The 16,424-nt window shown below is 46.4% G+C and overlaps 1 protein-coding gene across 1 annotated transcript in view; it reads right to left on the bottom strand.

The window, feature by feature from the left end:
• LOC121273406 (natural resistance-associated macrophage protein 1-like) overlaps positions 1 to 16,424 on the bottom strand; it is a gene marked incomplete at its 3' end in the record, with an annotated part of 70,999 nt that overhangs the window by 3,423 nt on the left and 51,152 nt on the right. Inside the window, exons 9-11 of the mRNA XM_041180589.1 lie at positions 13,712 to 13,870; positions 9,521 to 9,607; positions 2,568 to 2,687 (exon numbers count right to left, since the gene is read on the bottom strand). Coding sequence (XP_041036523.1) covers positions 2,568 to 2,687; positions 9,521 to 9,607; positions 13,712 to 13,870 — 366 coding nt within the window. The remainder of the gene's footprint in view (positions 1 to 2,567; positions 2,688 to 9,520; positions 9,608 to 13,711; positions 13,871 to 16,424) is intronic.

Raw genomic sequence — 16,424 nt, 5'->3', positions numbered from 1 at the left:
TACAGGAAGCGGGGTGTGAGGAGCTGTAGTCGAGATAGCTGTGGGAGTCGGTGGGTTTGTAATGGATATTGGTGGACAGTCTATCACCAGAGATTGAGACAGAGAGGTCAAGGAAGGGAAGGGAAGTGTCAGAGATGGACCACGTGAAAATGATGGAGGGGTGGAGATTGGAAGCAAAATTAATAAATTTTTCCAAGTCCCGACGAGAGCATGAAGCGGCACCGAAGTAATCATCAATGTACCGGAGAAAGAGCTGTGGAAGGGGGCCGGAGTAGGACTGGAACAAGGAATGTTCCACATACCCCATAAAGAGACAGGCATAGATGGGGCCCATGCGGGTACCCATAGCCACACCTTTTATTTGGAGGAAGTGAGAGGAGTTGAAGGAGAAATTGTTCAGCGTGAGAACAAGTTCAGCCAGACGGAGGAGAGTAGTGGTGGATGGGGATTGTTCGGGCCTCTGTTCGAGGAAGAATCTAAGGGCCCTCAGACCATCCTGGTGGGGGATGGAGGTGTAGAGGGATTGGACGTCCATGGTGAAGAGGAAGCGGTTGGGGCCAGGGAACTGGAAATTGTTGATGTGACTTAAGGTGTCAGAGGAATCACGGATGTAGGTGGAAAGGGACTGGACAAGGGGAGAGAGAAGGGAGTCAAGATAACGAGAAATGAGTTCTGTGGGGCAGGAGCAAGCTGAGACGATCGGTCTACCGGGGCAGTTCTGTTTGTGGAAACAATACCCTACCAACAACTAGATGGAAGGCAGCTATGCCAGTGCTGTGGAGCCAAGTGACCCCACAGGCCTGATCAACATCTGGCAGCCTGAGCACAGTGTTTTAATTACTACTGCACAGGACGCTTTGGAATACGAGGCGAAGTTAACACGACCAGATGCACAGATGATCCCAAGATGATTCATGAAGTCAATGCATCACACCAAGAGGGCACACAACCATGCTTCTTGGGTGAGGTTAAAGATCTTGGGTTTTCAGTCTGGAACACAGACATCTTGGTTAATGGACATCTCACAAGCGTTAAATTGGACACAAGAGCCAGTGTTATGGTCCTATTGGACAAGGAACCATGGCTGAGAGACCTCTGGCTTCAAACAACAGACACACTGCTCTTTGGGCCCAGTGGAATCTAACTTTTGGTCATAGACATGATTCTGGAACCATTAAGGTATGGTGGCAAACAAACCTTTATCCATTTGTGAAGACCATACAGGACTTACACATCGATAGCAATACATGTGCTATCGATGCAATGCATGTGTTCATTTGACATTGCTAGCATATTCACCAATGTTCCAATTAAAGAGACCATAGATATTTGTGCTGCAGCATTATATCATCGTGATCTAGACCAACCTCCATTGTGTGAATCAGTATTCATTGACTAATGAACTCAGCAGTTCGCACAGTTGAGTTCAGTTTTAATGGCACCATGTATGTCTAAATAGATGGTATTGCCATGGGATCCCCTCTAGGCCCAGCTCTCACAAACATCTTTGTTGAGTTCCATCAGGAACATGTCTTCGATGGAATGACACTAACCTCCTACACCTCGCATATTTCTGATATGTGGATGATTTGTTTAAATATTTAAATCCGTAGCTGTGTGTAATTATTTGCTTACATGTCTGAATGGGCTCCATCCTGCACTCAAATTCACCTTTGATATGGAGCAGTCAAGTGAACCCCCCTTCCTTGATGTACTTGTTGAGAAATCTGCCAGGGGATTCTCTACCCCGAGCCTACCTTCACTGGTCAATATACCCGTTAGGATTCTTACAGATCCAATCGCTATAAGATTGGCTTTATTGGCAACCTCGTTAAATAGGGCCTGAGCGTTTGTTCACTATACAAGCTTGATGCTGAAACAGGGGCTTCAAAGACATCCTGCGGGATAATGGCTGCGCTGATCAGATTATTTCACGCTGTATATCATGCAAATCCATGAACGGGCCTAATGGTGTCAATTTCAGCCCTGAAAGATGCCCAGTCTACCTCAGGTTACCCTGGAAGGGTAAGGTATCTCAAATGTGAGTAACAGGTGAAGTTGCTGTTTCATGCTGCTACTATGCAGTAGCAACACGAGTGGTATTCACCATTAACAGGAAGCTGCCGTCAAGCCAAAAAGACATTCTGCCTATCACACAAATGGGTGATGTGGTATATGAATTTCAGTGTCAGTGTGATGTTAGGTATGTAGGCCGTATGTCCCCAAAGACTGGCGGATCGTATCAAACAGCCTGTGCCAGCCGCTGTTCACATTGGACAGGGTACAGACTGTACCCAACCAGCACATACTTACAAAACTCAAAACACAGAGTCCAACATTAGATTCTGTGATTAGACAATACTTACTAAACAATCCTGAATGTGCTAAGAATTATGCTAACAACCAATTTAAGATTGTTAGTCAGGCTTGCTGTGTGACGCATTTGCATCTACTGCCCCACATCACTCACCCTCCCTACCTCGCTCACCTGCCCTGCCCTACCTTGCCAGCTTTGTCCTGTGCATAGAAACTGGAATGTTGAGTGGAAGCAGCAGGTTTACACAAACCTCCATCACAAACTGTCCTGAATATGTCCCCGTCATTGTTGAACTTTGACCTGCAGCAAGAATACCGATAGCCCAGATATAGAGAGCGGGCATTCCAAAATAACATCCGAGCACAATGCCCTGCAGACACAAAGAGACAACAGTAAACATCTGGAAACACAGAGACATCTAAACAACAGGATAACAGTGCAGAAACATCTGTACAAAAAGACAATTAGTTTGGGGATTGACACAGGGCTATGGGGAGAGAGTGGGGCAGTGGGATTAGTTTGGGATTGATACAGGGCTATGGGGAGAGGCCGGGGCAGTGGGATTAGTTTGGGAATTGATACAGGGCTATGGGGAGAGAGCGGGGCAGTGGGATTAGTTTGGGGATTGATACAGGGCTATGGGGAGAGAGTGGGACAGTGGGATTAGTTTGGGGATTGATACAGGGCTATGGGGAGAGTTCAGGACAGTGGGATTAGTTTGGGGATTGATACAGGGCTATGGGGAGAGAGTGGGAGAGTTAGATTAGTTTGGGGATTGATAAAGGGCTATGGGGAGAGAGCAGGGCAGTGGGATTAGTTTGGGGATTGATACAGGGCTATGGGGAGAGAGCGGGGCAGTGGGATTAGTTTGGGGATTGATACAGGGCTATGGGGAGCGAGCAGGGCAGTGGGATTAGTTTGGGGATTGATACAGGGCCATGGGGAGCGAGCGGGGCAGTGGGATTAGTTTGGGGATTGATACAGGGCAATGGGGAGAGCTGGGCAGTGGGATTAGTTTGGGGATTGATACAGGGCTATGGGGAGAGAGCGGGGCAGTGGGATTAGTTTGGGATTGATACAGGGCTATGGGGAGAGCTGGGCAGTGGGATTAGTTTGGGGATTGATACAGTTCTATGGGGAGAGCTGGGCAGTGGGATTAGTTTGGGGATTGATACAGGGCTATGGGGAGAGAGTGGGGCAGTGGGATTAGTTTGGGGATTGATACTGGGCTATGGGGACAGAGCGGGGCATTGGGATTAGTTTGGGGATTGATACAGGGCTATGGGGAGAGAGCGGGGCAGTGGGATTAGTTTGGGATTGATACAGGGCTATGGGGAGAGAGCGGGGCAGTGGGATTAGTTTGGGATTGATACTGGGCTATGGGGAGAGATAGCGGGGCAGTGGGATTAGTTTGGGATTGATACAGGGCTATGGGGAGAGAGTGGGGCAGTGGGATTAGTTTGGGATTGATACTGGGCTATGGGGAGAGAGCGGGACAGTGGGATTAGTTTGGGGATTGATACAGGGCTATGGGGAGAGAGCAGGGCAGTGGGATTAGTTTGGGATTGATACTGGGCTATGGGGAGAGAGCGGGGCAGTGGGATTAGTTTGGGGATTGATACAGGGCTATGGGGAGAGAGCAGGGCAGTGGGATTAGTTTGGGGATTGATACAGGGCTATGGGGAGAGAGCAGGGCAGTGGGATTAGTTTGGGGATTGCTACAGGCTCTGGGGAGAGAGTGGAGCAGTGGGAGTAGTTTGGGATTTATACTGGGCTATGGGGAGACAGTGGAGCAGTGGGATTATTTTGGGGATTGATACAGGGCTATGGGGAGAGAGTGGGGCAATGGTATTAGTTTGGGGATTGATACAGGGCTATGGGTAGCGAGCGGGGCAGTGGAATTAGTTTGGGGATTGATACAGGGCTATGGGGAGAGAGCGGGGCAGTGGGATTAGTTTGGGGATTGATACAGGGCTATGAGGAGAGAGCGGGGCAGTGGGATTAGTTTGGGATTGATACAGGGCTATGGGGAGAGCTGGGCAGTGGGATTAGTTTGGGGATTGATACAGTTCTATGGGGAGAGCTGGGCAGTGGGATTAGTTTGGGGATTGATACAGGGCTATGGGGAGAGAGTGGGGCAGTGGGATTAGTTTGGGGATTGATACTGGGCTATGGGGACAGAGCGGGGCATTGGGATTAGTTTGGGGATTGATACAGGGCTATGGGGAGAGAGCGGGGCAGTGGGATTAGTTTGGGATTGATACAGGGCTATGGGGAGCGAGCGGGGCAGTGGGATTAGTTTGGGATTGATACTGGGCTATGGGGAGAGATAGCGGGGCAGTGGGATTAGTTTGGGATTGATACAGGGCTATGGGGAGAGAGCGGGGCAGTGGGATTAGTTTGGGATTGATACTGGGCTATGGGGAGAGAGCGGGACAGTGGGATTAGTTTGGGGATTGATACAGGGCTATGGGGAGAGAGCAGGGCAGTGGGATTAGTTTGGGGATTGCTACAGGCTCTGGGGAGAGAGTGGAGCAGTGGGAGTAGTTTGGGATTTATACTGGGCTATGGGGAGACAGTGGAGCAGTGGGATTATTTTGGGGATTGATACAGGGCTATGGGGAGAGAGTGGGGCAATGGTATTAGTTTGGGGATTGATACAGGGCTATGGGTAGCGAGCGGGGCAGTGGGATTAGTTTGGGGATTGATACAGGGCTATGGGGAGAGAGTGTGGCAGTGGGATTAGTTTGGGGATTGATACAGGTCTATGGGGAGCGAGCAGGGCAGTGGGATTAGTTTGGGGATTGATACAGGGCCATGGGGAGCGAGCGGGGCAGTGGGATTAGTTTGGGGATTGATACAGGGCAATGGGGAGAGCTGGGCAGTGGGATTAGTTTGGGGATTGATACAGGGCAATGGGGAGAGCTGGGCAGTGGGATTAGTTTGGGGATTGATACAGGGCTATGGGGAGAGAGCGGGGCAGTGGGATTAGTTTGGGATTGATACAGGGCTATGGGGAGAGCTGGGCAGTGGGATTAGTTTGGGGATTGATACAGTTCTATGGGGAGAGCTGGGCAGTGGGATTAGTTTGGGGATTGATACAGGGCTATGGGGAGAGAGTGGGGCAGTGGGGTTAGTTTGGGGATTGATACTGGGCTATGGGGACAGAGCGGGGCATTGGGATTAGTTTGGGGATTGATACAGGGCTATGGGGAGAGAGCGGGGCAGTGGGATTAGTTTGGGATTGATACAGGGCTATGGGGAGAGAGCGGGGCAGTGGGATTAGTTTGGGATTGATACTGGGCTATGGGGAGAGATAGCGGGGCAGTGGGATTAGTTTGGGATTGATACAGGGCTATGGGGAGAGAGCGGGGCAGTGGGATTAGTTTGGGATTGATATTGGGCTATGGGGAGAGAGCGGGACAGTGGGATTAGTTTGGGGATTGATACAGGGCTATGGGGAGAGAGCAGGGCAGTGGGATTATTTTGGGGATTGCTACAGGCTTTGGGGAGAGAGTGGAGCAGTGGGAGTAGTTTGGGATTTATACTGGGCTATGGGGAGTCAGTGGAGCAGTGGGATTATTTTGGGGATTGATACAGGGCTATGGGGAGAGAGTGGGGCAATGGTATTAGTTTGGGGATTGATACAGGGCTATGGGTAGCGAGCGGGGCAGTGGAATTAGTTTGGGGATTGATACAGGGCAATGGAGAGAGAGTGGGGCAGTGGGATTAGTTTGGGATTGATACTGGGCTATGGGGAGAGAGCGGGACAGTGGGATTAGTTTGGGGATTGATACAGGGCTATGGGGAGAGAGCAGGGCAGTGGGATTATTTTGGGGATTGCTACAGGCTTTGGGGAGAGAGTGGAGCAGTGGGAGTAGTTTGGGATTTATACTGGGCTATGGGGAGACAGTGGAGCAGTGGGATTATTTTGGGGATTGATACAGGGCTATGGGGAGAGAGTGGGGCAATGGTATTAGTTTGGGGATTGATACAGGGCTATGGGTAGCGAGCGGGGCAGTGGAATTAGTTTGGGGATTGATACAGGGCAATGGGGAGCGAGCAGGGCAGTGGGATTAGTTTGGGGATTGATACAGGGCCATGGGGAGCGAGCGGGGCAGTGGGATTAGTTTGGGGATTGATACAGGGCAATGGGGAGAGCTGGGCAGTGGGATTAGTTTGGGGATTGATACAGGGCAATGGGGAGAGCTGGGCAGTGGGATTAGTTTGGGGATTGATACAGGTCTATGGGGAGAGCTGGGCAGTGGGATTAGTTTGGGGATTGGTACAGGGCTATGGGGAGAGAGTGGGGCAGTGGGATTAATTTAAGATTGATGTAACCAAGCGATTCCACAGTTCCGATGGGCTTTCTGCTATGTTGTTAAGTGCTGACAGGATTTGATTTGCTGCCTACAGTCACTGTACAGAGTAACCATTCTTCTAACATTATTCTTGAAAGGGAGTGTTGGGAAGATTCCTTTTATTCAGGATCCATATGTCTTTTACTGAGTTCTTTGTCTCTGGGGTGACCTGCAGCCCAGGTCTGGGAACTCATTATCAGTTTGCTTACTCAGGAAGGGAGATCGAGCAGAATTCATTGACGTTTTCAAAGTCTTGATTGGAATTGGTAAGGTTGACCTGGGAAGATAATTACTGGTGAAATTAAAAATGAGGGAGTTTGGATAAAATGGGCCAATCATATTCTATCTCACTCCTGACTTGTGCCTTGTAGTTGGTGGGAAGGCTTTGGGGAATCAGGACTACACCTGGTTCCATTCACTCACCAACCTCACATCCACGTTGCTTATGTGGCACTTTTATCAAATGCCCCGCGGAAGTCCATGTGCACCTAGTCAAGCTTCTGTTATCTCTAAAACAATCAATGTAGACACTAACAAATCCTTGCTAAGTTTCCTTAATTAATCTCCACTTGCCTAAGTGACAATTTTGTCTTTGTTTTAAAAGCTTTCCCACCACAGAGGTTAGACCGTTTTTTTTTGTATATTTATTCTCACTTGGTATCTGGGCTTTGCTGGCTGGGCCAGCATTTGTTGTCCATCCCTAATTACCCTTGAGAAGGTGGTGGTGAGCTGCCTTCTTGAGCCGCTGCAGTCCATGTGGTGTAGGTACACCCACAGTGCTGTTAGGGAGGGAGTTCCAGGATTTTGACCCAGCGACAGTGAAGGAATGGTGATATATTTCCAAGGCAGGATGGTGAGTGACTTGGAGGGGAACTTCCAGGTGGTGGGGTTCCCATCTATCTGCTGCCCTTGTCCTAGATGGTAGTGGTTGTGGGTTTGGAAGCTGCTGTCTAAGGGGCCTTGGTGAATTCCTGCAGTGCATCTTGTAGATGGTACACACACTGCTGCCACTGTGCGTCGGTGATGGAGTGAGTGAATGTTTGTGGATGTGGTGCCAATCAAGTGGGCTGCTTTGTCCTGGATGGTGTCAAGCTTCTTGAGTGTTGTGGGAGCTGCACTCATCCAGGCAAGTGGGGAGTATTCCATCACACTCCTGATTTGTGCCTTGTAGATGGTGGACAGGCTTTGGGGAGTCAGGAGGTGAGTTACTCACTGCAGGATTCCTAGTGTCTGACCTGCTCTTGTAGCCACAGTATTTATATGGCTAGTCCAGTTCAGTTTCTGGTCAATGGTAACTCCCAGGATGTTGATAGTGGGGGATTCAGTGATGGTAATGCCATTGAATATCGAGGGGCGATGGTTGGATTCTCTCTTGTTGGAGATGATCATTACCTGACACTTGTGTGGTGTGAATGTTACTTGCCATTTGTCAGCCCAAGCCTGGATATTGTCCAGGTCTTGCTGCATTTGGACATGGACTGCTTCAGTATCTGAGGAGTCACAAATGGTGCTGAACGTTGTGCAATCATCAGCGAACATCCCCACTTCTGACCTTATGATGGAAGGAAGGTGATTGATGAAGCAGCTGAAGATGGTTGGGCCGAGGACACTACCCTGAGGAACTCCTGCAGTGATGTCCTGGAGCTGAGATGATTGACCTCCAAGTATTATCATCTTCCTGGGGAGAACCTGGTAGGCAAACTTAAGGAATGTGGTGTGAATATGGGGTTGAGGTATATGGTGTGAGTGTGGGATTAAGGTATTTGATGTGAGTGTGGGGTTGAGGTATACGGTATGAGTATGGGGTTGAGGTATACAGTGTGAGTGTGGGGTTAATGTATACGGCGTGAGTGTGGGATTAATGTACATGGTGTGAGTGTGGGGTTGACGTACATGGTGTGAGTGTGGGGTTGATGTACATGGTGTGAGTGTGGGATTGAGGTATACGTTGTGAGTGTGGGATTGAGGTATATGGTGTGAGTGTGGGATTGATGTACATGATGTGAGTGTGGGATTGATGTACACGGTGTGAGTGTGGGGTTGATGTATACGGTGTGAGTTTGGGGTTGATGTATACGGTGTGAGTGTGGGGTTGATGTATACGATGTGAGTGTGGGGTTGAGGTATATGGTGTGAGTGTGGGATTGATGTACACGGTGTGAGTGTGGGATTAATGTATACGGTGTGAGTGTGGGATTAATGTATACGGTGTGAGTGTGGGATTGAGGTATACGGTGTGAGTGTGGGATTGAGGTATACGATGTGAGTGTGGCGTTGAGGTATTTGGTGTGTGTGGGATTAATGTATACGGTGTGAGTGTGGGATTAATGTATACGGTGTGAGTGTGGGATTGAGGTATACGGTGTGAGTGTGGGATTGAGGTATATGGTGTGAGTGTGGGATTGAGGTATACGGTGTGAGTGTGGGATTGAGGTATATGGTGTGAGTGTGGGATTGAGGTATACGGTGTGAGTGTGGGATTGAGGTATACGGTGTGAGTGTGGGATTGAGGTATACGGTGTGAGTGTGGGATTAATGTATACGGTGTGAGTGTAGGGTTGATGTACATGGTGTGAGTGTGGGATTGAGGTATACGGTGTGAGTGTGGGATTGAGGTATACGGTGTGAGTGTGGGATTGAGGTATATGGTGTGAGTGTGGGATTGATGTACATGATGTGAGTGTGAGATTAATGTATATGGTGTGAGTGTGGGATTGAGGTATACGGTGTGAGTGTCGGTAGATAAGGTTCTTTTTATGGATGGGAGGTGGTTATAACCTTTAACGATTGTGTTCCTGTTGTGAAATATCTTTTCCTAGTGACGCCATCTCCTGTTGCTTACCCCTTTGAAAATATCCACCTCCAAGGTGTTGTTGTCGATTGGCAGTTTATCGATGTAGGGACTTCCACTCTCTGCACAGATGTTATACTGCAGGAAACATACACAAAAAATAGTGTGGTTACCGAGCAGATATAATTGAAGTATACAAAAGTATCAGGGGTCCGGATAGAGTGGGGAGAAAGCAAATATTTCCATTAGCAGACAGACCAACAACAATGGGGCAGAGATTTAAATTCATTGCTGGAAAGATTAAAGAGTTGAAGAGAAATGTTTTCACCCAAGGGGCAGTGAGATCTGGAACTCTCTGCCTGGACCCTTAACACTTTTAATAAATATTTGGATATGAACTTGAGGTGTTGAAACCTAAAAGGTTAGAGAGCAAGAGTCGGAAAATGGGATTAGACTAGAAAAGTGTTTTTGACTGACGCAGGCATGATGGGCTGAAAGGTCTCTTTCTGCACCATAAGTGTTTATGTTTCTAAGTTGCTATGTTTCAATGGTGAGAGCATAAGGTTGGCCCTCACAAGGATGGGCGTATTGATGACTAATGGTGGGAGAGTGGTAGTGGAGCCCTGTAAGAATGGGTGTCTCAGGTGACCAATGGTGAGAGATTAAGAATAAGGATGGGAGTGTCTGACAACCAATGGCAGGAGAGTTGGGATGAGGATTTTTTCAGGGTGGGAGCTCCTATGATGTGCTCAATGACAGGAAACAAAGTGTAAAGGTCAATGGATGTTTTTGCGAATGGAAAATGGTTTCCAGTGGTGTTCCACAGGGCTTAGTGTTGGGGCCCTTGCTGTTTGTTGTATATGTTAATGATTTAGACTTAAATGTGGGAGGAATGGTTGGGAAATTTGCAGATGACACAAACATTGGCCGTGTCATTGATAGTGAAGAGGATACTGTTGTCTCCAGAATGATATCAATGGTTTGGTTGAGTGGGCGGAGAATTTTCAAATGGAATTCAATCTGGAAAAGTGTGAGGTAATGTATTTGGGGAGGGCAAACAAAGCAAGGGAAAACTCAATAAATGGGAGGATATTGAGGGGGATTGAGGAAATGAGAGACCTTGGAGTGTATGTCCACAGGTCCCTGAGGGTGGCAGGACAGGTGGATAAGGTGGTGAAGAAAGCATATGGAATGCTTTCCTTTATTGGGTGAGGTATTGAATAAAAAAGCAGGGATGTAATGCTGGAACTGTATAAAACACTGGTTAGGCCACAGCTGGAATTTTGTTCACAGTTTTGGTCACCACATTACAGGAAAAACATAATTGCTCTGGAGACAGGGCAGAGGAGATTTATAAGAATGTTGCCAGGGCTGGAAAATTGCAGCTATGAGGAGAGATTGGATAGGCTGGGGTTGTTTTCCTTAGAACAGAGGAGGCTGAGGGATGACCGAATTGAAAAACCTTTTCACCCAGAGGGTGGTGGGCGTCTGGAATTCACTGCCTAAGTTGGTGGTTGAGGCTGAAACGCTCAACTCATTAAAAAGGAACCTGGATCTGAGTCTGAAGTGCTGGAACCTGCAAGGCAACAGACCAGGTGCTGGGAAGTGGGATTAAGAATGACTGACCAGTTTCTTTTTTCTCTTTTTTGACTGGCACAGACACAATGGGCTGAATGACCTGCTCTGCACCATAATTTTTGCTATGGTACCTCCAATAAGGGGCCTAGCCAGAGTTGGCAAGTCTTAAATCCATGAGGCTGAAACAAAGACAAAGACTTTCACTGGGAGTGTCACTGGCACAATGTGAAATTCCAGCCCTTTTTTCAGAGCTTCACAGAACATAAGAAATAGGAGCAGGAGGAGGCCATTCAGCCCCTCGAGCCTGCTCTGCTATTCAATACGATCATGGCTGAATTGACATGGCCTCAACTCCACTTTCCTACCTGCTGTCCCCATCCCCTCCCACCACCCCCAGCCCATAACCCTTGACCCCCTTGATCAAAAATCTGTTTAACTCAGCCTTGATTATATTCAATAACCCAGCTTCCTTTGCTCTCTGGGGGAAGAGAATTCTACAGATTACCAAGCCTCCAAAGGAAAAAACCCCTCTTCATCTCCGTTTTAAATGGGCAATGCCCTATTTTGAAATCTTCCTAGTACAAGATCCCTCCACAAGAGGACGCATCCTCTCAGCATATACCCTGTCAACAACCCTCAAAATCTTTTATGTTTCAATAGGTCACGTCTCATTTTTCTAAACTCCAATCAGTTTAGGCCCTTCCTGCTCAAACTTGCCTCATTAAACAACCCCTTTATCCCAGGAATGAGCCAAGTGAACCTTCTCTGAACTGCTTCCAATGCCAGTTTATTCCTACTTAAGTAAGGAGATCAATACTGTACACAGTACTCCAGGTGTGGTCTCACTGATGCTGTGTACAGTTGTAGCAAGACTTCCCTCCTCTTATACCCCATCCCCCTTTTGATAAAGGCCAACATTCCATTTGCCTTCCTAACTGCTTACTGTATCTGCATGCTAATATTTTGTGAATCGTGTACAAAGACACCCAGATCCCTCTGCACCACAGAATTCTGCAGTGTCTCTTCATTTAAATAATATTCTGCTTTTTGTCCCTCCAAAGTGGATGAGTTCACATGTTCCCACGTTATGCTCAATCTGGTACACGTTTGCCCATTCGCTTAACCTATCTATATCCCTTTGCAGACTCTTTGTACTATCCCACAACCTGATCTCCTGCTTATCTTTGTATCATCAGAAAATTTTGTCACAATACATTCGGTCCCTTCACCCAAGTCACTGATAAAGATTGTAAATAGTTGAGGCTCCAGCACTGATCCCTGTGATACTCCACTAGATACAGATCTAGCCAACCTGAAAATGACCCATTTATCCTGACTGGGTTTCCTGTTAGTCAATCCACTATCCACGCTAATATATGACCCCCAATAACATGAGCTCTTACCTTGTGTAATAATCTTTTATGCGGCACCTTACTGAATGCATTTTACAAATCCAAATGCACCAAATCTACTGGTTCCCCTTTATGTACATTGCTTGTTACACCTTCAAAGAACTCTAATAAAATTGTCAAACATGATTTCACTTTCATTAAACTATGTTGAATCTGCCTGATTGTGTTAGGATTTTCTAATTGTCTTGCTATTACTTCCTTAATAATGGATTCTAGCATTTTCACAGTGATGGATGTTAGGCTAACTGGCCCATAGTATCCTGCTTTCTTGTTACATTTGCAGTTTTCTAATCCACTGGGTCTTTTCCAGAACCTGGGAAATGTTGGAAGATTATATCCATCTATTATCATCTATTATCTCTGCAGTCACTTCATTTAGGACCCTCGGATGCAGACCGTCTTTTCCAGGGGACTTGTCAGCCTTTGGTCCCATTAGGTTCCCTAGTATTTTTTTCTCTAATTATAATGGTTGTTTTAAGTTCCTCCATCTCTTTTGCCTCTTGATTTTCCATTATTCTTGGGATGTTTTCTGTGTTTTCTACTGTGAGGACAGGTACAAAATACTTGTTAAAAGTTTCTGCCATTTCCTTGTTCCCCATTATTATTCCCCAGTCCCATCCTCTAAGGGACCAATGTTACTTTAGCTACTCTCTTACTTTTTATATATTTGTAAAAGCTCTTAATGTCTGCTTTTATATTTCTTGCCAGAGTACTCACATAATTATAAGTTCTCTTACTTTATATTTTTTTTATCTTTCCTTTGCTGGTTTCTAAAATGTTCCCACTCTTCAAGCCTATCACTAATTTTTGTGGCATTGTACATCTTTTCTTTCAATTTGATACCATCCTTAAATTCTTTAGTTAGCTACAGATGATGAATTCTTCTTTTACAGTCTTTCTTTCTCAATGCAATATATCTTTGTTGAGGATTATGAAATATCTCCTTAAATGTCTGCTACTGCTTCACTACCACCTTACTTATTTTTCTAGTCCATTTTAGCCAACTCTCCCATAACTTTTTAATTGTTTTTATTTATGTTTAAGAGACTAGTTTCAGACCCAGGTTTCTCACCCTCAAACTGAGAGTGAAATTATAACATATTATGATCACTCTCCCTTAGAAGATCCTTTACTATGAGATCATTAATTAATCCTGTATCATTACATATTACCAGTCCTAAAAAAAAATATTCCCTGTTTGGTTCCAGGGCATGTTGTTCCAAGAGAAGTGTAGTGTCTGTCTCTCACTCACCACATCCAAGTTAGTCTTCTGGTAGAAGGCAGATCCAAACACAGCAATGACAAATATATTGATGAGCAGGGAAATAAACAGGGCGATGGAGCACTCAATCAGGTAGTACATGTTTGCCTCCTTCACCTCTGCTGGTTTGGAACGATCAACCTGTCTAGACTGGGGGAAAAACAAATAGAAGTAACCCAGGAATTGACTGATGTCAGTGAATATCTCCATAAATCTCACTTTCCATTGACGATATCCATTACATGTATTAAAGATAGTTAAAAGATTCAATGATGTAGATAGAGCAGCTATTTCCTCTGAGGAGTGGGGGAAGGGGGACAGTGTGGGAGAGAGTCCAGAACAAGGGGGGGCAGAACATTAAATTTAGAGCCAAGCTGTTAAGGGGGTGATGCCCAAAATCACTTCCTCTCACAAAGAGGAGTGGAAATCCGGAACTCTGTTCCTCCAAAAGCTTTGAGGCTGGGGTTCAATTGGAGATTTCAAGACTGAGATAATAGTTTTTTGTTGATAAGGCTATCGAGGGATTTGGAGTGAAGATGGGGAAATGGAGTTATCATACAGATCAGCCATGGTCTAATTGAATGGCAAGACAGACTCGGGGGCTGAATGGTCTCCTCCTGTTTCTACAATCACCACTTGGTATCTCAGATGGCCGTTCTTCATGGTGTGCTTAATGACTGTTTGACCTGGTTGGGTATCACACATGTGATCCTAGGGTGGCACAAGATGCTTAGACTGTTCTGTTCAGCGTAGGTAAGTGGATAGGGTTGAGAAGCAGGAATGGTAAACTGAGTCTGTTAGGATCCCTGTAGAGATTGATAATGTTAAATAAGAGACCTGAATTCCCAGTGAGCAATGAAAAGGATCATGTGACAAGATTTCAAATGTTAAATCTCTTACGGTAAAAAATTGCACTAAACTTCCTTCACTGTCACTGAGTGAAAATCCTGGAGCTCCCTCCCTAACAGCACTGTGGGTGTACCTACACCACATGGACTGCAGCGGCTCAAGAAGGCAGCTCACCACCACCTTCTCAAGGGGCAATTAGAGATGGGCAATAAATGCTGGGCCCAGCCAGTGAAGCCCCACATCTCGTGAATGAATAAAAAAAATCAACTAAACATTATTTTGTGCGCAACTAATACACTAAAGTACAGAAAAGATATCCCCCTTTAACTTAATAACATGACCAAACCATTCCAGTTTTCACAGCTACACTTCACAACCCGCTCTACACATAATTATAAAAACAAAAAAACTGCGGATGCTGGAAATCCAAAACAAAAACAGAATTACCTGGAAAAACTCAGCAGGTCTGGCAGCATCGGCGGAGAAGAAAAGAGTTGACGTTTCGAGTCCTCATGACCCTTCGACAGAACTTGAGTTCGAGTCCAAGAAAGAGTTGAAATATAAGCTGGTTTAAGGTGTGTGTGTGGGGGGCGGAGAGATAGAGAGACAGAGAGGTGGAGGGGGGGGGGGTGTGGTTGTAGGGACAAACAAGCAGTGATAGAAGCAGATCATCAAAAGATGTCAACGACAATAGTACAATAGAACACATAGGTGTTAGAGTTAAAGTTGGTGATATTATCTAAACGAATGTGCTAATTAAGAATGGATGGTAGGGCACTCAAGGTATAGCTCTAGTGGGGTTTTTTTTTTAATTATATAATGGAAATAGGTGGGAAAAGGAAAATCTTTATAATTTATTGGGGGTGGGGATGGGGGAGGGAGCTCACGACCTAAAGTTGTTGAATTCAATATTCAGTCCGGAAGGCTGTAAAGTCCCTAGTCGGAAGATGAGGTGTTGTTCCTCCAGTTTGCGTTGGGCTTCACTGGAACAATGCAGCTCCGCCCCCCACACACACACCTTAAACCAGCTTATATTTCAACTCTTTCTTGGACTCGAACTCAAGTTCTGTCGAAGGGTCATGAGTACTCGAAACGTCAACTCTTTTCTTCTCCGCCGATGCTGCCAGACCTGCTGAGTTTTTCCAGGTAATTCTGTTTTTGTTCTACACATAATTGCTGTTTCTACAGGGATAATTCACCTTCACTCCCAGCGTCGAACCAGTTTGCTTCTCCCCCTCTTGCTGAATTGTAATCCACCTTCACTGTCTCTGATATCTCGTCAGCATCTCCAGGCAGGACAAGGTCAATAACTCAGAGGTCCTGGAGACTGCTAATTCCATCAGCTTATCCTCATTGTTAAGCCAATGACACCTGCACTGGCTCGACTATGCTCATCAGATGGATGATGGTCGTATACCCAAAGACCTTCTATACGGTGAACTGGCTACGGGGTCACGACCTCCTGGACGACCATACCTCCTCTACACGGGAAACTGCAAGTGAGATATGAAGATGGCAGACATTGACACTGACAACTGGGAGACAGTCGCTGTTTGGAAGGGTATTGGAAGAGGTGACCAGAAACAAAGAGCTCAGCTGGCTGAGAAGAGGTACCAGAGGAACAGAGGACAGTGAATCCTGCAACTTCTCTGCCACTGTCTTCCTCTGCAGCAAATGCAGCAGTGACTGTCACTGCCAGAGTAGGGCTTCTGAGACACATCACCCCTAAGGCGATACTTAAAACTGAGCCGACCACCGTGGCACAAACCTGGGTCTTAGGAGACCAGAAAAGTACCACCAGCTGTAAGGGACTTCAGCAATGTGGAGGGACAGGAGCCAGTGCAGACATCATTAA

This window comes from Carcharodon carcharias (genome assembly GCF_017639515.1).
Source record: "Carcharodon carcharias isolate sCarCar2 chromosome 12 unlocalized genomic scaffold, sCarCar2.pri SUPER_12_unloc_1, whole genome shotgun sequence".
In the NCBI taxonomy this organism is placed as follows: Eukaryota; Metazoa; Chordata; class Chondrichthyes; order Lamniformes; family Lamnidae; genus Carcharodon; species Carcharodon carcharias.
This window is presented reverse-complemented; position numbering and strand designations above follow the sequence as displayed.